Below are 23,984 nucleotides of genomic sequence, written 5' to 3' on the forward strand. Positions count from 1 at the left end.
TTCCTAAGCATGATTTCTAGCATTGGATACAAGTAAAGCATGGTTTTATTGAAATGCAAGCATGAGAAGATGAAAATGGAAGAAAGAATGAGAGATTTACCTTGTTTGTGAAGATGGTGTGTTGTGTTGTTGTTGTTGAAGCACTAAATCACCTCAAGAACACTTGTGGGAACTCTTGGATATTTTCCCTAGAGCTCTCTCACCTTTGGAAGAAGTTAGAATGAGGTTGGAATGTGGAAATGAGGCTTATAATGCGAATTTTCGTATTCTGTCTTCATTGGTCGGCGATTGGTCGGCTGGGTCACTCGACCAACCACTCGACCAATGGTCACAGTGACCTCATTTGCGGTTGAATTTTTGGAAAATGTGATTTTTGCCTTATGGAATATTGTTTGATGACTATATGGATATATTTGAGCATGATTTAAGTTTTCAAATCATTTGGTCAAGTGGATTTTGATGATTTTAAGTAAAGAGTGGAAGCAAGTTGTTGATGATGTTCTTGGATATCTTGCTTCTGATTTGGAAACCAAGGTGACACACTAGGTGGGAAAAAGTTAAAGAAGAGAAGGGAGTTTCACCTTGGGGAGCTCCGGTCTTGTTCGTCAAGAAGAAAGACGGTAGTATGCGCTTGTGCATCGACTACCGTGAGTTGAATAAGTTGACTATCAAGAATAGATATCCACTGCCCAGAATCGATGATCTCTTCGATCAGTTGAAGGGTGCAGTTGTGTTCTCAAAGATTGACTTAAGGTCCGGATATCACCAATTGAAAGTGAAGTCTAGTGATATCTTCAAGACAGCTTTCCGAACGCGGTATGGTCACTACGAGTTTAGAGTCATGCCTTTCGGATTGACCAATGCTCTGCGGTGTTCATGGACCTCATGAACCGAGTATTTCATGATGTGCTTGATAAGTTTGTGATTGTTTTCATTGATGACATCTTGATCTATTCGAAGAGCGAAGAAGAGCATGCGAGTCATCTAAGTTTCACTTTGCAAAGGTTGCGGGAAAAGAAGTTGTTTGCTAAGTTTAGCAAGTGTGATTTACGGCTTAAGAGAGTGGTTTTCCTTGGTCATGTAGTTTCAGCCGAAGGTATTCGTGTCGATCTGAAAAGGTCCAAGCTGTGGCTGATTGGGAGAGACCGAAGTCGATAACGGAAATAAGAAGTTTTCTTGGATTGGCGGGTTACTACCGAAGGTTTATTGAGAACTTTTCTCGGTTGGCTGCTCCTATGACTAAGTTGACCGGGGAAAGAAGAGAAGTTTGTTTGGTCGGGCGCCTTTGTGAGAAGAATTTCCAAGAGTTGAAGGATAGATTGACAAGTGCCCCGGTTTTGACTATACCTGATAGTTCCGGTGGTATGACAGTTTATACCGATGCGTCAAAGATTGGTTTGGGTTGTGTACTGATGCAACATGGCAAGGTCGTAGCCTATGCTTCTCGGCAATTGAAGGATTATGAGCGGAATTACCCCACTCACGATCTAGAACTTGCCGCCGTTGTCTTTGCTTTGAAGATTTGGAGACATTATCTTTACGGTGAGAAGATTGCCATTTTCACGGATCATAAGAGTTTGAAATACTTCTTTACCCAAAAGGAGTTGAACATGAGACAAAGGAGATGGTTGGAACTCGTCTCCGATTATGATTGTGATATTCAGTATCATCCTGGGAAAGCAAATGTTGTTGCCGATGCTCTTAGTAGGAAGAACCAGAAGAAGACTTTGGATTTGAATGCTTTGAGTTTACCATTGTGGTCTTCTATTGAGAATTTTGATTTGGAAATCGTTCCTGAGAATTCTGATTTTATTCTTTACTGCCATGACGGCAAGATCTGGTCTTAGAGATAAGATTGTTGCCTGCTGAGTTCGATCAAGAGTTTTTGACCAAAGTTGAGAAGATTTCTTCGAATCTGAGTCGGACCCCGACTTTGGTATATCCATGGATGGTGCTTTGTTGTTTAGAGGAGAAGACTGTGTGTGCCTGCAAACGATGAAGTTAAGAATGAAATATTGAAGGAAGCACACCGGTCGGTCTTTTCTTGTACACGGGAAGCACCAAGATGTACAAGGACTTGAAGGAACATTTTTGGTGGATTGGTCTAAAGGCGGATGTTGACGATTTTGTTGCCAAGTGTGAGACTTGCCAACGTGTGAAAGCCGTCCGACAACCTCCATCTGGATTACTTCAACCCCTTCCTATTCCTAGTTGGAAGTGGGAAGATATCTCCATGGACTTTGTGACTAGCTTGCCTCGGACAAGTAAAGGCAATGACCATTGTGTGGGTGATTGTTGATAGGTTGACCAAATCAGCCCATTTCATTCCTATGAAGATCACTCATACTCTGGATAAGCTAGCAAGGCTTTATGTGGATAATGTGGTTCGTCTGCATGGTGTGCCATTGAGTATTGTTTCGGATCGTGATCCTAGGTTCACCTCAAGGTTTTGGAATAGTTTGCGAAGGCCTTGGGAACCCAATTGAACTTGAGTACAGCTCATCATCCACGGTCGATGGACAATCCGAGCGGACAATACGGACATTGGAAGACATGCTCGGATCTTGCGTGGTGGATATGGGTGGTAATTGGGATGAACACCTAGCTTTGGTTGAGTTTGCCTATAACAACGGTTATCAAGCAACAATAGGCATGGCTCCATTCGGGGCTTTGTATGGTAGTACTTGTAGGACACCTTTGTCTTTGGCTAGAGGCAGGTGAAAGAAAAGTCTTAGGTCCTGAGATGATTGAAGCTACAAGTGCTATGGTAGATATGATAAGAGAAAGGATTAAGTGCCTTGATCGAGACAGAAATCTTATCTTGATAAGAGAAGGACCGATTTGGAATTTCAAGTTGGAGAGAAAGTCTTTACTGAAGGTCTCACCAATGAAGGGTGTGATGAGATTCAATGTTAAGGGAAAGCTTAGCCCTCGTTACATTGGACCTTTCGAGATTTTGGAAAAGGTTGGACTGTTGCGTATCGATTAGCATTACCTCCGTCTCTTGCTGGTGTGCACAATGTGTTTCATATTTCGATGCTCCGAAAATACATAGAGAATCCGGAACACATTTTGCAGCAAGCACACTGAAGGACTTAGTGCTGATTTGACCTATGATGAAGAACCGGCCGAAATCCTGGATAGGAAGGACAAGCGGCTGCGGAATCGCGCCATTCCTTTGGTGAAGATTCGGTGGAAGAACCATACCCCTGAAGAAGCTTCTTGGGAGAAGGAAGAAGACATGAAGGAGAAGTTTCCTTACCTCTTTGGAAGCACGAGTACGCTTTCAATTTCGGGGACGAAATTTCTTTAAGGGGGGAGAATGTGAAACCCAGCCCTAACCTTGACCCGGAAACCTTGTTATTTGTAGGTCCGATGACCCGAAGTAAAGTAAGAAGTCAGCTTTGGGCCATCCCGGTAGAGGACTTGGTGTCGGCTTTGAATCCATGAAGGTTGATGATGAGGTTCTATTTATGGAAACAGAATCCTGGTGAAGATCTAATTAGTTGATGGACTTGGAGTGCTCTCTATCTTGGTTTGAAGGCATTTCTACCTACTAGGTGAGTCACTTGACTTGTGTGCAAAACCTCTTTAGGTTTGGATTTGATCACGGGCCTTCAATTCCCTGTTTTGGCCTTCTTCATCATGCATTGGTCGACTGATTGGTCGGCTGGGCCAGTCGACCAATCCACTCGACCAATGGGTGCTTGTCTTTGGCAATTAGGTTGATTCTTGCTCTATTTAAGTCTAACCTCGAGTCCACTTCGTATTTGCTGCCTCCAAACCCTCTGGAGCAGACCAAAGACCTCTGCAAGTCATCTCTCTTGCATCCTTGGAGTTTTCTTGGCGGATCTTCGTCGGAACTCTTCTTTTTTTGCATCAAAAGGTATGTCTACTCTCTCTTCTTCTCCTCCATCTTTGTTTTTCTTTCCTTTTTGAGTTGAGACAGTAGAAGAGATGCTGCATCCTCTGTTGCAAACATCTCTCGAACATGTTCTCATGATCATCCTAAGGATTTAAGGCTAGAACAATGATCTTAACCATGATCATTGCAAGCTTTTGAAGGATTCATGATCAAACCATGATTTAATCTCTGTTAATTTCCTAATCTGAATTCCGATCTCTTTGGATCTTCTTTCATTGATCATGTTAGTGGTTAATGGTTGTGTTTTCTTTCTATGATCCATAATCCATAGAATTCTAGTTGTTCTCTTCTACCTTACTATGTGTTCTTCATGATGCATGATAGTACATATATGGTAGGTTTTATTTCCTTATTTAGATTTATGCTTCTAAGCCTTATTCCATGAAGACCTATGCATGTTTTCATGTTTTCATTACCGAAAGCAATGATCCATCCTCCTATTGTTCTTGTCCTTGTTTTCTATTTCAAAATTCATCAAGATCCATGTTTGATTTATTTATGGTAACTTTTTGTTTCCTAATTTGGATCTTGATACCTTGATTTGATTAGTGTTTTGAGGTCCCCTATATGCTAGAATACTACTGATGTAGTCTACCCCTTGATTAGTACCCTTTTGAACCACCAAATTCGGATTTCATATCTCAAAACTCTGATTTTATAAGCTACTGTCTGCATTGGTCGTTGATTGGTCGTTGGACCATTCGACCAATCCACTCGACCAATGAGTACAGCAACTCCAGAATTGGTCTGTTTCGGATGTTTTGCTATATTTTCTGTTAGGGATCTTTCCTAATATGTTGTATATACTTGTTTAGGACCTTCTTCTCAAGTTTGCCAAGATCGATCTTGATTTCTTAGGATTCTTTGCGAGTTATAAAAGGTAAGGATGGTTATTTCCTTAATTACATAGATAGCATGAATCTAGTTTCTATATTTGAATATCATTAATATGTTTCTTAAATTAGATTCTTACAATGATATACTACTGTTGCATAACTTTGATTACAGTAGCATTACTTATTCATATTGAATTGATTCATGTATGATTTACTTACCAATGTTATACAAATGATTGTAAATATTGATTTCTTTCCATATATGGAGTTACCATATATGTGATGATATGAATTGATGCATGTGTATGCTTACGTATGGTTTGGAAAGGAGAGGTGTCCTTTTGACATTTCTGTCCTTGGACTACTACGGGAATATTATGGGATGTTTCCGGAGATGCCCTCTGGACACCTTCCTAAACTGTTGGATGACATATATAGGATTGTCTAGTAGTGTTTGGCTAGGATGTCCTGTTATGTCAGACCCTAATCGGAGGGGTATTGAGACCGAACGACCCGTGGTAGCAATGGGGATTCATGGGCGCTCAAGACCGGTAACCAACCCGTGAGAGGACAGGAATCACATTGTGGGGGCCATTTATTGGTAGGGTTGCATATGGTTAGACTTGGGCTCACGGGCGCTTAAGACCGGTAACCAACCCGTGAAAGGACGTGAGAGCTTCCCGTTTACCATATGTGGATGATCGATAGGGTTGGTGAGTCCGTAGTCAGGGACTATGAGGACTCTAGTGTGAAGGATACCGGGAAGGATCGTCAGGGACGAGGAATGGAAGTATCTGGATCGACTTGATGTAACCAAGTAGAAGACTTGCATTTGGCTAGGTATTACCCTGACATGCGCCAGTACTTATACCAAATGGTTGTGAGAGAGTGTGTTGACTTAACCCCCTGCCAAGGTTTGTCCTGAGGGATGAAGGACCCATTACCAATCGGTCGCCCGAGATATCTTAAATGGTTGGAGGGAATCCAAGATATCTTAAATGGTTGAGGATGTGAGTGGACTTTCCTAAAGAAGTACGGTGCTATGACTTAAAGCATGTCTGCCAATAGAGACCAGCATACATAGAGTTAGAATCATTCATTCATTGTTTGTCTCATATCATATTGCATTTATGTTTGTTCTGGAATTCTGCCATTTATGTTATTATGGATTTTAAGCGCCTTCTTGAGTTTCTTTGAAACTCATTCCTTTATTGTACAATGTTGTTAGACTATCCTGCAGTACGGAATACTATGACGGTCCCTATGAGGAAGCGCAAGGCGAAGAGACATATCTCCAGGAAGGTGATTGCGGTTACCACAATTACTCTGAAGATCCCACGGGTGGTTATGCTCCGTACGATGCTTAGTCCGACCATTGAGTGGAAGCGTCCTTGTGCTATTTATGAGATCTACACCTACAAGGATGTCGTCTACAAAGTGGAGAATAATTTAGTTACCCAATGTACTTGCTACTGGGATTAGCTTTTATCTAGTTTATTCTTTCGAGCTACTTTTCCGCTGGATGTAAAGTGGGATTTTTGCTTCACTTTACTTATCTGTTGACACTCTGATTATATCTATTATTCCGTTTCGTTTACGATTCATTCTTTCTTTATTGAATCTATGATTTATCTTCCGCACTCTTGTTATGGTTGTTCATGATTATGTTATTGTTTATGTGGGAGGTTGATCACTCGATACCTGATCTTCGGGCTGTGGATCACACTCTCGGGTATGCCAGATAGGGTACCGGCTGGGAGGGCGTGACAGTAACTCTCATGAGAGGTAACCAACTCTCATGAGAGGCAACCATATCTGAAACCCTAATGTTCTTTTATCTGTTGGAAACTCCCCAACACCCTTTTAGATTGTGCACTCTTTGTTTCTCTTTCCCTAGGGTGAATCTTGATTCTCCCTAGCCCTTCCATGAGAGCCATGTTTGATGAAACCCTAACCCCTTTATTATTGACCTATTGAGATTCATTTTCGGACTAAGATCTCCCCCATGTCTTCATTTGGGTTAGGTTGTACTTGGTCTTCAACCCCATGAGCAAAGCACCCTTGTATAGCAATATACATGGGGGCGGTTGCTTGTGGCGGTCGATCAAACCAAGCGACCGCCCAGTTCTGTTTTCGGGGTTTTGCCCTATTTTGCCCCCTGTTCGTTATAAATAGCATCCCTCACCCTATTAACGCATTATTATGTTCGGGATTGCTATTTTGGGCGATTAGGCAGCAGTGGAAACATGCTGGAAGGTGGGCAAATTGCTGTTAATGATATTGAACCTTTTCTCTTCTATTCTTGGTGATTCTGGTTAAGGTAATGAATCTCCATCTGCAATTCTCTTCTTTTTAACCTCTAATTGATATGAACCCATCCCCCTTTTGTTAGTGGTTACCCAATTGATTTGTTGTATCTCCCTTTCCAATGTTCTTGATGAGATCCTGTCCAGAAACGAATCCCTGCATTTGTTAATGGATAGATCCAGTCAAGGGGAGAGTGTTTGGGTAATCCATTTATGATGATTGTTAGGTTTCCCTTCAACTATTGTCTTTAGGAGTGTTAGATTCGAGACTTAGGTCATGATCACTCGAAATCCATATTGAAAACGGATGATCAGAAGCTGAGTTTCGGATTGAAACTCTCTATTTTTGGGGCGGTCACTAGTGGCGGTCGCTCAACCTAAGCGACCGGCTCAAGTGACCGGCTGGTTTCCAGTGTCTGTGTAAGTTTGATTTTGGATTTGTTTTGACTCTTGACTCTTATATATTCTTGTAACCCTATGCCTAGGTGTTCTCTATTTCAAGTAAAAGTCTTATAATAGTTTCTGGAATTCAAGTTAGAGGAATTTTACATAATTACAGGTAAGGACATGCATTCTTGTTTATATGCAATTACATATACATGATGATTCAGCTATTCTATTTACTATTCTTTGATCATATAACTTGTTGTAATTGTATAAAGCATGTGAATCTTATTGTATACTCGTTGTTTGTGGTGTTCCTTAATGTACTTCATCTTTTATGATATTGCACAACTGTTCATGATATGATAATGAGTGATGTAGTGTAGATGTGATGGAATGGATATTCCATTGGGATATCTTGGCTAGAGATATTAGAGGGCTGTAGTATGGGACACATGCTCACTGATGCCTCTAGCACTATCATGATTACTGGATGACATACTTAGGAGAGTCTAGAATTGCATGGCTAGGTACCCCATATGTTATTACCCTTTCGGCAGGGGAATTGAAGCCGGGTGACCCGTGACAATGGTGACGTGACTATGTTTCATCCTATAGTGGTAACCAGTCCGTGCGGAGAATCAGTGGTCCACTATTGGTCATGTAATGGTAGGGTTGCATATGTTAGGGTTGGGCTCATGGACGTCCAAGGAATGGACCGGGTGTCGTGAGGAGCCATGAGAGCATCTGCCCCAATAATATGTGGATGACCATAGGGTTAAGGAATGGAGTCCAACAGCGGTAGCCAGTCCGTGAGGGTTCTCACTCCTAGCTTGCGAAGGATACTGAACCGAGTTGGTTGGTGCCATAGGGGAAGTATCTAGACTCCATATAGTATGTTACCATTATGACTTGCATTGGATTAGAAACCCCAACATGCACCAGTACTCATTGCCAATGGTCGTGGTGAGAGAGTGCTGAGTTAACCCCTAGCCATGGTTTGAGAGCCAGGTGTGGACTTACCCCTTTGCCCAGGATCCCTACAAAGGTAACTAGTCCTTGCCGGATCAGAGTGATGAGACTTACCCAAAGGAGGGCTGGTGTATATCTTAAAGCATGTCGGCTGTTAGAGACTTGCATAGTTAGATCTTAGTAGCATTCATATTTCTGCATATCATCCATATCATTTCATAAATGCATTTGTGGATTGTATTGACATATATATGAGAATTGTCTGTTCCTTACTGAGTTTGTTGGAACTCATTCCTTTCATTGTATGTATTATATAAACTGTACAGATGGTTGCACAATGTCGGAAGTTGGAGATGATTCATATGAAAAAACATTCTCGTATGAAGCTGATGTGACACAGACAGTGATACATGAACTTGCAGAGCATGAAGCCTCCTGAAGATGCTTGTGTGCACTTTTAGCACCATTGATGGCCGACGGAGGCAGATTGCCAGAATTTTGATGATCGTATGGAGAAAGATTGGAGGACCCCTCTGCTTGTTAATTTAGAAAAAAAAACCCGTTTTTAGATTTAGAAAAGAAAACCAGAAAGAAGATTATTTAGTTATTTATTTTGCTTCCACTGAACTCGATATTACATTCGATTCTTGATTCTTTCCTTTGATTCTTTCTTGGATATTTATTGGAGTATTTGGACTGTTGTAACCTTTTTATTGATTATTGCACTTTTCTTGCTCTTGATTATCTGTATTTGTATATATTATTGTTGATAGACTAAAACCATGGATCCTGTGACGGTTCGCACCCACGGGTTGTCGAGCGGGTAACCGGGCCTGGCGGGCGGGGTGTGACACCATTCATATAATTATGATATTTAGTAGATGCATCTATAAAGTGGTCACATGTATGTTTATTATGAACTCGCAATTTGATATTTGCGAGATTGTTTGCTCAAGTAATGAAATAAGAGCATAATTTAAGGATTATAAAATAAAGACGGTTTGTCTTGATAATGCTGGTGAATTTACATTTCAGGCTTTATGATTATTGTATAATAATTGAGATCACAATTGAATAGTATGTTGCTCATATTTATATCTAAAATGGTTTGGTAAAATCATTTATTAAATGTATCCAAGTAATAGCTAAACCATTGTTTATGAGAACAAAGCATCATTTGTACGCATCAGGCCAAAATGTTGTCATAAATTCTCTCTATTACAATTGGTTTATGGTCAGAAGCCAAATATTTCTTATCTTAAAATTTTTAAACATGCAACTTATGTTCCAATTGCTCCATCACAGTGCACAAAGATGAGTCCCCAAATAAAGTTAGGAATATATGTTAGATATGAATCTCCTTATATAATTCAATATCTTGCCAATAATAGGAGATTTATTTAAAGCAATATTTACTGATTATTATTTTGATGAATTAGTTTTTCCAACATGAGGGGGAGAAAATAAAAAGTTGGAAAAAGATATTGATTATATTGCATTATTATTACCTCATTTAGATCCTTGTACTGCGCAATGTGAACCTGAAGTTCAGAAGATAATGCATTCACAAAATATTATGAATCAACTGCCAGATTTGCTGACTTGCTAAGAGTTATTAAATCTCATATTCCAGCTGTAAATGCTCCAATTAATGTCCCAGTAGGACAATCTATCAGTGTAAATGAAATTAAATCACGTTTAAAAAGGTGGAAGATCAATCGGTTCTAAGGATAAAATCCTAGAAAATGAAAGGAATAAATGATCAAGATGGTCATAATATGGAGACAATTGATTATGAAGATCTTGAAGGCATAATTTTCTATAAAACCCCAAAAGAGGTTCAGGTACCTGAAAATAATGAAGAGATCTCGATTAGTTATGTCATTGCAGGAAAAAGATGGAACCAAAAATATAAAGTTGTCAACAACATTTTTGCATATTATATTATTATTAAAATAATGCAACAAGACAAGGATCTTAAACACAAATTTGTTGATGAATGTAAATGAAGAAATGATTGGCCAACGTAAAGACACAATTCAATCAGTATTGAATTCATTTGAAAAATTAAAGTTTTTAGACTTGTAGTTCAATATCTGAAGGTATAAAGCCAGTTGGGTACAAATGAGTTTTCATGCGAAAAATGAAATGAGAAAAAGAATGAAATTGCGATATATAAAGTGTGAATTATGGCACAAGAATTTTCGCAGAGGTCTAGCATTGAATAAACGGAAACATGTTCTTTTGTGGTGGATGCAATAATCACCTTCAAATATCTTATTAATTTGGCAATATATGAAAATTTTGACATGCAGCTATTGGATATTATTACAGCCTATTTATATGGCTCACTCGAGTGTGAAATTTATATGAAAATCCCTGAATGATTCAAAATGACTGAAGCATATAAAAATTTATAGAAATTTATTCATTAAGGCTTTAAAGATGATCAATGCATATATGGTATAATCTCCTTAGTGGATATTTACTAAATGAAAAGTATAAAAATGATCCAATTCATTATTGTGCCTTTATTAAAGGATATGTATTTAATTTTGATAAGTGTATAAGATGATGATTTAAGTATCATTGAAATTCCTGAAGAGCTTCCAAAATCATTATACTATTTGAAGAAGGTATTTGAAGTGAAAGATCTTGGAGAGACAAAACATTGATCATTTGACGAATAGAATATTCGTTCATCAATTAACTTCTATAGAGAAGGATTTGAAGCGATTTTACATGGATAAAATATATCTATTGAGTACTCCAATGGTTGTAAAATCGTTTAACATAAATAAAATATTCATTTCAACTCCATGAAAACATGAAGAACTTATTGGTCTTGAAGTACCATATCTAAGTGCAACCAAGACATTAATATATCTTACTAATAATACACAATCGGATATATCATTTTCTATAAGTGTATTAGCGAGATTTATCTCTTCTCCAATATGAAGACACTGAAATGTTATAAAACATATATTCGAGAAATTATTGACATGATATTATTTTATTAATGTGGACATCAACTTATTTGTTATGTAGATGTAGGATATTTATCTGATCTACATAAACCTAGATCTCAAACATGCTATTTATTTTCAAGTAAATGTTAGCTATTTTATGGTGTTCAAAAACTATAGTTGTCACTTCTTCAAATTATACAGAGATAATATTGATTCATTAAGTAAGTCAACAATATATTTGGTTAAGATCAATGATACAACACATTCAGAATGCATGTGGTCTTCTACTAGAAGAAGGAGTTTCAATAATATTATATGAAGATAATGCAGCATGCATAGCTCAATTGAATAGAAGATACATCAAAGGAGATAGAACAAAACATATTTCACCGAAATTCTTCTTTATTCATGATCTTCAATGAAATGGTAAAATTTATGTTTATTGAATTCGTTCAAATGATAATTTGGCAAATTTATTTATTGAAGCATTGTTGAGTTCAAAGTTTTAGAAGCTATTATATGATATTGGAATGTGCGTATTCAAAGATACTCAATGATGTTATCATTAGGGGGAGTAAAATAAGTGCTGCACTCTTTTTCCTTTAACCAAGGTTTTGTCCCACTGGGTTTTCCTGGTAAGGTTTTTAATGAGACAGCTACAAATACGTATTATTTAGATATGTATACTCTTTTTCCTTCACTAAGATTTTTTCCCAAAAGATTTTTTTCTTAGTAAGGTTTTAACGAGGTACATTATCTAGTGATGGACATCCAAGGGGGAGTGTTATAAATAATATTTATTTATGAATGTACCCCCAAAGAGATTTTACTTCTAATTGAAGATCTCAACTACCTCATGATGCAATCTTGGTGATTCATATTCCCATATTATTGAAGATCACAACCATCTCATTATACAATGTTGACAGTCAATATTTCTATTCTATGTACCTTCTATCTTGGGCACAATTTATCTTTCCATATCAAGATTATCTTATTGTGTGTGAGAATCATATATTGTATTTCTTTGTAAACTCTGATATTACCATATCAGAGGAGATGCTAGTTTTATTATAAATATGTAATGATTAACTCAATAGAATAATTGAACTCATCTTATCTTTTTTCTTTGTATTCAATATATCTCCTTTATTTTATAACACCATTTATATATTTGCCTCTTTCTCTAATTCAATTTACTATTTTCACAAAAAAAAAAAAAAGGAGCGGTTGCCATTTTAAGAGACTTTTGGGGTGTCTATGACTTTTGTTTCTCATTTCAAGGTGTCCGTGAAATTTTCCTCAAAAAAATAAAAAAAAATGAAGAAGAAGACATGCACAACCATAGATGAATGAGAGAGAACAAGATGGAAGCAAATTATTTTTCCCAACCCGAAGACAAAATGAGTAAGATTTTAATTAAATAATGCAACTAAATATAAACACCTGTCTTTATTACAATGAACGAAGATATCTTCCTTCTAACTTTCTTTTATTACAGAGAATAAAGTTCGTCTTACTTTCTTTTATTACAATAAAATGAAGGAGATCTTCATTTTAGATATATATACTTATTCCTAGAATAAATTGTGTAAAAAAGTTACTACATTGGTTTTTTTTTTGGGGGTAAAATCTATTACATTGGATTGACCATCGGACAGAGCAAATCAAATTAAGCACAAAAAACTTCCCCCCCTTTAGAAAGTTCTTGCAAATCTTCAACCAAAATTTTCTATCTGGTTCCGCAAGCTCCAAACTTAATTTCACATTCTCAGCAAATTCTTTCTGTAAAAGTAAAATAAAAAAATGAATTAAGTTTTTCCTTCAAAAGGGTATGAACCGTGCTAATGAAATAGCATAACAGAAGCAATTATTTACCTTTATGGAGTTGTTGCTAGTAAGACGATCGATTATATTACATAAGATGTCTTTGGTGTATTCAGGATGGCCTTGAATGCCTAATATGTGGTGGTCAAGCACAAACATTTCCACTCCTGTTTGGTCAGAGAAGGCAATCACTTTGGCACCCAATGGGACCTCCCTCACCTGTTCCATTGAGTTAAATCTTATTAGTAGCTACATAAATTCTACATTCATATGAAATGAAGTGATAAATCAACAATAGCAACAACACAAACTTTAAATTGACTAAATAGGGTCAGCTACATGGATTCTTGCTTTCCAATAAATTCTATAGGAAAAATAAAGTAGGGGATTGAGTGGAGTCATTGAGTTTTAAATCTCTATGTTCCCTTCAATTTGTTTTTTGTTTATGTTTGTGATTTCTTGGTATTCATTTTAACACCTTAACCCAATAAGCAGTCAACCCAATAGAATGATCAAAATCACAGGCTATACCATAGAAAATTTGGAGCTATGTACACACAAACATAGTAGAGAGAGAGAGAGAGAGAGAGAGGGAGGGTGACCAAGGTATGTACCTCATCTTGGTGACACTCAATAATGGTGAGAGCGGATGGAATCTCTTGTAGGCCATCAAAGATGCTATAGGGGGGCAACTCCCCAACCATGTTGACTTCCCTTAACCCAAGGTCCCATCCACCACAAGCTCTATCAACCTTACCACCCAGTGCTCGGCACAACACCTAGTCAATGAAACAAGCAAAACACAAGATGTAAATGCCAAAACAAGAAAGAGAAGAACTTTTTGAGAAAGTACAAGAAGTAACTCAAGTAGGGGCAGAGTCAGGATTAAACATTGAGGGGGGCAAATAATGAGTCCGGAATCCGGATCACTTCCCCGTCGGGCAAGCACAAATGCATGTTCATCATATATTGTATGGGCCCATGTGGGTCTTATTTCTAAATTATTTTATCATATTTGGATGTGGGGTCTACAATAAATATAGGTAAGTTAATAAGAAAATTAAAATATTAATAACACAATCATAAGTAAATTATTAAAAATATATTCAAATAAAGCATAGGGGCTAAAATTATATGATTAAATTTGTTATCATTTAAAACTTCAAAATATCATGAAAGAGAGAAGGCAATGGAGAAATTGTATGAGAAAATATAGATTTGAAGTATATTAACTAAATATAGGAAAACAATCAATTTCCATTAATTAAAAAAAAAAATTCAATGGCTATGATTGGATTGGATAAAATCAATGACAAATTCTAAATGTCCAACTAATAAAACCTAAGATCGAAATTATTATTAAAGGAATCGAAATGTTAGGGATTCTTGAAAAATGAGACCAAATACTATACTTTCACACTTCGAAAATAAAGTTAAGGGGGAAAAAATCAAGAGAGTACAAAACTTTAAAAAAAATCTAGCCCCCCCCCCCCCTAGTTGCTCAGCCTCTGAGCTCAACCCCGATAAAAGGGTACCTGATGGCCAAAGCATATCCCCAGCACCTTCTTCCCCATGTAGTTCAGTTTACGCAGCAGAGAGCAAAGCTTCAAGACCCATGAGTCATTTCCATAAGCATCATAAGGACTACCAGTGATCACAAAACCATGATACTTATCAAGACCATCAAAGTCAGGGAACACTCCATCGACAACGCTAAACATATCCCATGTTTCCTCTTCATCTGCAAATGCATTCTGAAACACATTGAAGTACCCACCATACACTTTCTTCACATAGTCTGAGTCCCTGGCAGCCATCAGTAATGCATATCTCTTCTCCCCAGTAGCTTCCATTTTCAAGAAACAGAAAGAAAACAAGACAGAGATATATAGAAAGGAATGGGGACTATAGGCTTCTGTAGAAGATTCAGAAATATTTTTGAAGTGAAAAAGAGGGCGATCGAGGTGGTATTTGTAGAGATGTGAAACATAACGCGGTTTGCCCAACACAAGGCAGACAAGGTCGCTCTCTTCTCTCATTCTCTTCTATCAAATCGTGGTCGCTGTTCCCGTATTACTTTTTCTTGGTTTCTACTCAACCTATTTGAAAAAGATAAATTAACTCAGTCAATTGGACGTCTTATTCCAATAAGCCTGCTTCATCTTTTTATTATTATTATTATTATTATTTTTCGATTACAAAATGATATGGGTTCTCCATTACATCTCAAACAAACTAATTCTTTCTCTTGAATTCTGTTTTCGTTTTTGAGAGTACGCTTTGATTTGATATAATTTTAGAGACAAAGACGAGTTGCGAAGGAAATTTTAGGATTTATAAGAGAAATAGATTTTAGAATTTGAATGGGAGCTTTTAAAGATCCAAGTATAGATTTTTAAAGGATAGATTTATTTGGGATTCCTTCTTAATTAATAGGTAATACGAACACTTGTGAGATATTTATAATTCTCAAGAACTTGGAGGAATTTTCAATTCATACAATGTTTTCAATGGTGAATGAAATTCAAGGAACTTTCGAGGAACTCCAATTTTCAAGCAAGTTTCTAAGAACTTCAAGGAACTTTCACTTTTTCTATTTTTTTTATTTTTCAATTCATATAATGGTTACATCATGGATGATGAAATTCTTAAAAGGGATTTTGTATATAATATGAACAGTTCAAATAATGATAAGTCATAGGGTTTTTTACGAGTGGTCCCATTAGTGGACCACAAATTAATGTTGGGTCCCCCTTAATACAATATATTACGTCTGGGTCCTAGTCTTTGTTAAGTATATCCAAATTTCAAACGTAGAGGGACCAAAGTGCCTCCTGGTTATTAATACATTATGTTATTGTATTTTTTTTTCACTTTTTTTGGATGTATATATTTTTTAACCATATAATTAACACTTAACGACCAATTATCTCTTTTTAAAAGCATATATTAGCACAATGTATTAAATAACTTGAAAGATACTTTGATCATTTCACGTTTGAAATTTGAACATACTTAACAGCGGCTAACGGTGTTAGTGTACTTGGGACCCACACGTAGTATATTGCATTAAGGGGACCCAACATTAGTTTATGGTCCACTAAAGGACCTACATGTAAAAAACTCTATTTATATTTTAAATCCTAAATTTATTTATTTATTAGTTTTCTTTTTTGGATCTTAGGTTCATCTAGCCAATTTACACGTACATTTATATAAAACTTACAGGCAAATTACCTATAGACCCTGAATTTCTTATCAATTACATCAACTATACCCTTGAAAAATTAATTACAAATGCCCCTTGTTAAGTGTTGGGGTCAAATGATGATGTCATCGATTAATAAATATATCAGATACCCATTTTACCCTTTTTTCTTCTGGTGCCATTCAAAGGGAAATTGCATAGACTTCCTGAATTTTGAATCAATTACATCTACTACCCCTATATTAAATACCTAATTTACCATTCTTACTTCTGGTGCCCTTCAAAGGGCAAATTACATAGATCCTTTGAATTTTGAATCAATTACATCTAGTACCCCTGAAAGACATAAATTGATGTAATACATTAATATCATTTAATCTCAACACTTAATAGTAGAGGGGCATTTGTAATTGATTTTTTTTCTTAGGATTAGTAGATATAATTGATTCGAAATCCAAGGGGTTTGTATGTAATTTTTCCTTTAAAAGGCACCACTAGAAAGAAGGGTAAATGTGTATTTAATATATTTGTTAATTGATTACATCATCATTTAACCCCAACACTTAACAACAGGGGGCATTTGGGTTTGATTTTTCTAGGAGTAGCATATGTAATTGATTCAAAATCCAAGGAGTTTATATTTAATTTTTTCATAACTTAAAATACAATAAAACTTCACACCTAACCCCAAAGAGATTTAAACTCTTATTACCCAAAAAAAATAAATTCTAAATTATTTATGTACTTATCTATTTTTAAAGATTATTTGGACCAAAAAGAAAAAATATTATCATGGATACCCAGTGGAAACTAGCTGACAGGAAGAAGAAAATTTCAAATTTAACTAGTACATGTGAATGATATAATCTGTTTCCTTACCCAAAAAAAAAGAATGATATAACCTATTTGGAAAGTTAGAATAAATTACATATATATTCTTGGGTTTGCAAGTTAATATGTTTATATTTTCTGAAATTTATTGTATTGCATAATGATGAACACATTTATGTGTGAAATCTTAGGGCATAAAGCATACATTTTATACACTTAGAATGGAGTTACCTTGGGTTTTATGTTGTTTTTGCAGATTTTAGGACTTTTCAAGACTTAAGCAAATATTTGGAGTTTTGGGCTTGAATCATGCTATTTCACACGTCAAGAAGTCCATTCAAATTCTCAAATGCGAAAATGGGCCTGATCTGGAGCATGATGGGCTAGAGATGTGTGATTACGGGCCAACTCCGAAATATTGAAGAGATAAAGAAGGCAAATTTGATCTACGGCTGAGATTTTAAATCAAATCTACAGAGATATTATTGAGAGAGTCCAGATGGAAAAGAGTCCTTGCATACCTCAATATCTTATTTTCTATTTGGGATTTGATTAAAGAAAGAAAAAGAGGAAAAAGAATTATATTCAGATAAGGATGAAGCAAAAATCCCGTTTTTGAATGCCTCTGTCCAGTTTCGATCAAACCCTTCATCGAACGGTCACATAACATAACCCTGTTACCTTTAAATATAAAAGGTTGTATTTACCTTGTTGAATCTTCATGAGAAAAAAATTAAAAAAAGTTATTGAAAAATAAGTTATGGTTGCTCCTCATCCTTCCCTCTTCTTTCTTTCTTTCTTTTTACTTTTTTTTCCCCATAATGTCAAAATAGGTTTGAGGGTAGAAGAGGCTGACTTGTGAATTTTAATAGTATCGTGAATGTTGTTGAGTCATCACTTAACCTATTATTCAAACTTTTTTTTTGGTAAAATGTTAAAGACTTAATTCATAAACTCAAAAGAAATACGAACACTCACAAAAAAGGAAAGAAATACAAAAGACAGATGCATGAAAACACGAGGTTTAGTTTGAACCAAGAAGTGAAAATTGACCAAGCTTTCGTACATGCAATAGACAGGGTCATCAAGGTTAAGGGATGGATCGAGCCCAATAAACCCTTAGAATAATGGTTGTAACAACCACAACAAAAATTAAACACAATGGATATGATAAACGTATCCTCCATCACCAATGCCAAAGAGGTGGAGACATACCACAAAGGCGGAGACGGACGAACTACAAGGGCAGAGATACAACACGCCACAAGAGCAGAGCAAAACACGCGACAAGGGAGGAGATAAAACATGCAACAAAGGCAGAAACTTGGTTATTGTGGTGGTGGCACTAGTATTGTGAAGAAGGCTGTGGCTGCGGTGGATCCAAAAGAGGATGAGTTCATTCAGGGCAAACAAGGCTAGATCTCGGTTCCGAACTTCGCCATAGACATAGAGACCAGCAGCAGTAGGAAACCACCAACTGAAGCTCGCCACAACAGTTCTTCCAGATCCGTGGGAGGCACTTCCAAATCTGGAGTAAAAACTCCAGATTCACATGACCAAAGCTCGCATCAACCTGTTGTTTTTATTTTTTTTAACCGGAAGCTTCTACCGGTTAGGGGAAAAAAAACAGATGGAGAGAAATGGAGAAAAGAAAGAAAACAGAAAGAAAACAGAAAGACAAGGAAGAAGAAGAGAAAGATACAGAGAGGAAAACAAGAGAGAGGCAGTGAGAGAAAAACGGAGAGAATGCAAGGAGAACAGCGCGAAGCGAAGAAAAACACAGGGAGAAGATAGGAAAGAAGAGAGAAACAAAAAGGAAAAATGATGAGAGAGGAGATAGGAGAGATGAGGTAGATGAAAAGAAAGGAGAAAGGCGGAAAGAGGAGGAGAGGAAGAAGAAGCAGAGGCAGAGATCCGCCTCAAAAATGCGGCGCCTTAGGGTTTCTCCTTTTCGTTCAGCCTGAACAAGATTGGGGTTTAAAATTCTAGCAATGGATGGCTCCGCACAAATTCTATTACTCTAACAGTAAGGGTGCATTTGATATATAATTTGAAACATAGAGAGTGCAAATGTAATACAATTATTTCCTGGAAATGTGAAAATAGTAGTTTACAGACTAGTGGTGTAAATAAATTTCCTCTTTAAATATGAAACCTTTATTTGTGAACTGCAAAAAATCTGAAATTTAATTAAATCACATATGAGTATATTGAAATGATGACTCCTTGGAGAAAAATATACGGTAGAAGGAAAATAGACAGTTTGATGCTGACAAAGAGACCAGCTGAAGAAAAGCAAAGAAAACATTTTGGAATTGAAGAAGAAGAATAATCCATCCATGTTTTCTTCAATAGTGAAAAACATTGAATGAACGGAAGTCATTCCAAGTTATGAAGAATGACTCTGATGCTGTTGCTGTCACGTTGTTGCTTAATTTAAACATTAAAACTCAGAAAAATACTGAGAGGTATGCAAGGCAAAAAGCCCAGCCAATCTGATACAACCGAGTCAAAAGCAAGATTTTATACGACAAATGTTGAAAGTAAACCAATATGAACCAATTCAAGCTTAGGGCGTCATGGGGTCAAGGCACATCTCATAAGAAAAGTCACTATTTGCATTGCACCAATATGAACCAACTCATTGGCTGGCTAACGTGTCTCTCTTGCAATTCACGCGAGAGAGTCTTTATCATAACATGGTATCTGTCTGAACTGGTCGGTCTCTGGTTTCTGTTTCTTGCTTTCTTCATTTTGGTTCCTTGTTTTGTCTTGGGCACAATTTGACAAAAGAGAAGAAAATACTGAAGAGGCAGAGAGAGAGAGAATATTAATTGCAAATTTTATGAGATGGTGTTGGGTTTAATAAAGTTAATATGATATTTAAAAAATAAATGTTAACAATGGTTTGGGGGTTTAAATCTATATTTGTTAATTTGCTTAAAACTTGGATTATGTTTCTAAAATATAAACTTGGCAAGCATCTGCCCATGTGGATGGAATGTGGTGGAGGATCTGGACTCAATCTTTAGTGCAATTTTCCACCCTTGGAGCAACACACACATGGTGATCTTTCATCCTTGAGCTATTAAAGTTCAAACCAACTTGGCGAAATTGTAGAATCTTGACACCTAGCAAGGATGATGTCAGCAATGATGTCAGCGATGATGTCAGCGATGATGTCAAAAAGTCAAAGAACTTTGATGAAACAAGAAGAAGATTGAAGAAAGCATATAATTCTGAAGAAAGTAGAAGAACCTTGAAGAAGTTTGTAGAACCACCACTACAAGAAAAAAAAATCAATGGAGGCGTTTAAGAACTGCTGCCATAAATCTAAAAATGCCGCAGTAGACTTTTCCCGGCGCTTCAAAAACGCCGCATAAACGCCGGCCAAAAGTAGTGCCATATTGTTATAGCGGCACTAAATGCAAACGCCGGTAATAGTAACTTACGACGACACATTTACCGGCATTTAGGAAGTGTAGTTATAAGGTTCTATTTGTGGCATTTATTAACTGCCGCGGTTGAAAAAGGAAGTGCCATAATATTGCTAAACGCCGGTAAAATAAGTTATTGTGGCGCTTAAGAAACGCCGCTATAGAAGTTTTTCTCTATTACCGGCGTTTTTAATAAACGTTGTCATATGTTACTATTGCCGGCGTTTATTAAAAACGCCGGCATATAATACTTATTGCGGCGTTTTTAAAATGCCGGGATAGGTTTTTTTAATTAAAAAAAAATTGGTTCCAAAAAGCCAAATTCAATTTTATAAATGAATATCCAATTCCATCAATCCAAATTCAAATTTTCAAATGAATATCCAATTCCATCAATACAAATTCAAATTTCCAAAATGTACAGATTAATCATGTAATCAACAATCCTGAGCTTTCCAATTGCCCTATTGTCCTTGCTGATGTCTTTCCCATGCTTCTTCTTGATCAATGTGATGAAGTACTCCATAAACCCACCTGCTGGTTATATCTTTCTGAGAGATGAATTTTCAGTGGCCAATGACCCTGATAAAGTTCCTGAAGCATCAAGTGCTCGCAACAAAGAGAAATTTTCTTGTGTCAAATCTTCAATATGCTGCATGAAAAGAGAAATAACATAAGAGAGAGAGAGAGAGAGAGAGAGAGAGAGAGAGCGAGAAGAGGGTGTAAAGAAGGTTAAGTAAAGATAGATTCTTGCCATGACATGAGTGTGTAGTTATGTTCAACAGAGGTAACAAAATGTCTATTCTTGGGGAAATACCACTTGACTTTCAAGTCATCCACATCAAAAGGCACAAAAAACGGAGCTAGTACTTCAACAATTATATATAAAATATATTGTTCACGAGAAAGGAGAAAAGATTTGTACTTGCTCTAATGCTGTGAAGTCCTCATTGTGCTTCAATGAAACGAACTCAAGCTTCTTCTTAACACTATCATCCTCTGCATTCTGCCTTAGTGATTCCCCCTCATTACTGCTAGGAACTGGATAATTCACTGGCGATAATTCATATACCTCATGTATATTGAGGGTTCCTGACTTCGAAATAGGACCCAGAGTCGCAGATCCTTTAAATTTCTGGGGAGAAGTAAATGATGGCAGACCATTGTCACCATCCACACTGTGAACTCTAGAACTTTTAGGGAAAGATGGTACAACTTTTCCTGATTTAGGGATTGGGAAGTGAGAAACAGAAGAGACTCGGGCCACATTAAGAGAGTCAAGGAAAGATGGACGAGATTGCCGACTGGCAGCTTCAGATAAGGCTGAATCTTGAGAAACATGACCAGAAGAACCTCTAGTATCTAAACCATAATCTGTAGAAAAAGACTTTGATTGCCAAGGTGCATTTTCCACACGATGACCATTAGAGCTGCGAGGTTCAGGGAAGTTTGAATAAGGTGACACATTACCATTCATGGATTGTTTAACTTCAGTAGCTGAATTTATTGAGTTGGTTGTTGAGTGTATGGAATCTAAAATGTAACCCAAAAGCAAAGAATAATTTTTAGTATTTCTCCATACATTGAAAGAGAAAATTAAATAACAAACAAAAACGAAAAATGAACATGTAGGGTGCAGAAAATTAAAGCATGAGTCACCTGTGGAATAATAACTAGATTGAAGAGTGCTCCTATTGACATTATGGATGTCATGTCCCAGATGAAGAGCACTAGATAGCTCTGTAGTAATTCCAAAGGCTTGTCCTCCATGATTTCCAGAATAAGCATCCAGCTCACTCTTGTCTTTCTGGTGCTGATCATAATAACCATATACACATCTAGAAAGACTAGAATCGTCGGAGTGCTTGGAGTCCTGATCTTTATAAGGCTCCTGAACTCTATGAGCAGAAAAAAAATCATAATTCTTGGCTGAAACAAGAGGCTCATTATGTGTCCCATTAGATGAACCATGATCAGCTTGGGCATCACCTTCTGTGATGAACCCAGATAGTTCGGTGCTGAAAATGCCATCTCTTTCAGATTTGACAGCACCATCTGAATCTGTAAGTCTTAGGCATTCACTATCCTGTGGCTGTCTATCATGTTGACCAAGATCATTAGATTGTTGCTGCTCTATAGGTGTAGGCTTCTTAGCATGCCCTTCTGCCATTTTCTTGGGAAACTCCTCCAACTGCAAAGTTTATCCAGACAAAGTTAAACAATAAATAACCCCCAGCTAATGAAGAAATAGAGAAAGGAAATACCAGCCCATGTTTTTAATGTACACCAACTTAAGCAAGCAGTTGAGCCAAGACCAAATAATGTGAAACAAATATCTATAAACCTTCTAAGTTTCATCAATAATAAATCTAAAAATAAAAAACAAAAAACTCATGCCTTATAAAGTTATAATGCATCAAAGATTCAAAGCTACTCTCTTTTTCAAGGTATAAAATATTAGTGTCAAATACCATATCAATAGGGTTATTTTTTAAATCTTCAAGGATATTTTCTATCACTCACCTCATTAATTGCTTTGAAAAACCCACTCGTTGACATTACTTTATTCTATCAATTAAGTAACTTTTCAGTTCATTTTAACATATGGTAATCAAGCTGAATAAAGAATTGGTTTACTAATTTTGCTCATACAGCTGAAAACAAAACAATGGAAATAACTAGAACAGGCATTATTACTCAAATAAAGAATAAAATAGTCACAAGGGGGAATAGGGAAGACCAAAGAAAGGAAGATCAAAGGAAGCGCAAAGTCTTAATAGAGATTATGGCATAAAAGACAATAACAAGATTAAAAAAATATATAAAAAATAAAAACTCTAATGCTGATCGGTTCTCTAGATAACAATGTTCAACTGAGTAATAAGAAATATCATAAATGATAAACAATCTTAATTACCTCGTTTATAGTTGAGCTTCAAATGCTTTATCAATTCAGGCAATGACCTTTGAAACATAAGAACCAACATTACAGAATGACAATATTGTTGACAGTAAAAGTTTATAAGAACCATGAATCTGGATTCAATTTTCAGTTCAATTTTTGCAGTCCAACTCTAGCAAGGACCTCAACGGCTTCCATTATCAGCTGTACAAATAAAATATCAATAATTTATAACATAAAGAAACCAATAAAATTCATACATACATTTCACACTTACATAAGTGAAATCTTAATAATACTGTTCACAATGAAATAAGATCTTATCAGGGCTAGAAATATATGCTTTGCACACATTTATGTGTGAAATCTTAGGACATAAAGCAT

General features: G+C 36.5%; 2 protein-coding genes across 2 annotated transcripts in view; both read right to left on the minus strand.

The window, feature by feature from the left end:
- LOC148998848 (gamma-glutamyl peptidase 5-like) overlaps nucleotides 1-15,134 on the minus strand; it is a 71,976-nt gene extending 56,842 nt beyond the window's left edge. Inside the window, exons 1-4 of the mRNA XM_089141669.1 lie at nucleotides 14,758-15,134; nucleotides 13,837-14,001; nucleotides 13,274-13,441; nucleotides 13,083-13,180 (exon numbers count right to left, since the gene is read on the minus strand). Of these exons, the coding sequence (XP_088997795.1) occupies nucleotides 13,083-13,180; nucleotides 13,274-13,441; nucleotides 13,837-14,001; nucleotides 14,758-15,075 (749 nt within the window). The 5' untranslated portion in view covers nucleotides 15,076-15,134. The remainder of the gene's footprint in view (nucleotides 1-13,082; nucleotides 13,181-13,273; nucleotides 13,442-13,836; nucleotides 14,002-14,757) is intronic.
- Nucleotides 15,135-21,239: 6,105 nt separating this feature from the next.
- Nucleotides 21,240-23,257, minus strand: LOC148998849 (uncharacterized). Its single transcript, XM_089141670.1, has 4 exons — nucleotides 23,222-23,257; nucleotides 22,358-22,889; nucleotides 21,624-22,231; nucleotides 21,240-21,350 (listed from the first exon to the last, which is right to left on the minus strand). Exons 1-4 carry the CDS (start codon nucleotides 23,255-23,257, stop codon nucleotides 21,240-21,242), a joined length of 1,287 nt encoding a protein of 428 aa, XP_088997796.1.
- Between the last annotated feature and the right edge of the window lie 727 nt (nucleotides 23,258-23,984).

Source organism: Hakea prostrata, unplaced genomic scaffold (assembly GCF_041222555.1).
Source record: "Hakea prostrata isolate BN-2017 unplaced genomic scaffold, UWA_Hpros_2 contig_111, whole genome shotgun sequence".
Taxonomy (NCBI): domain Eukaryota; kingdom Viridiplantae; phylum Streptophyta; class Magnoliopsida; order Proteales; family Proteaceae; genus Hakea; species Hakea prostrata.

Excerpts from the sequence above, each read along its gene's own strand:
- LOC148998849 (XM_089141670.1), bottom strand. The coding sequence starts at position 23,257 with ATGTCAACGAGTGGGTTTTTCAAAGCAATTAATGAG. Across the intron at positions 22,890-23,221 it reads TTTTCAAAGCAATTAATGAG|TTGGAGGAGTTTCCCAAGAA; the intron begins GTGAGTGATAGA and ends TAAACTTTGCAG. Across the intron at positions 21,351-21,623 it reads ACTTCACAGCATTAGAGCAA|CATATTGAAGATTTGACACA; the intron begins GTACAAATCTTT and ends CTTTTCATGCAG.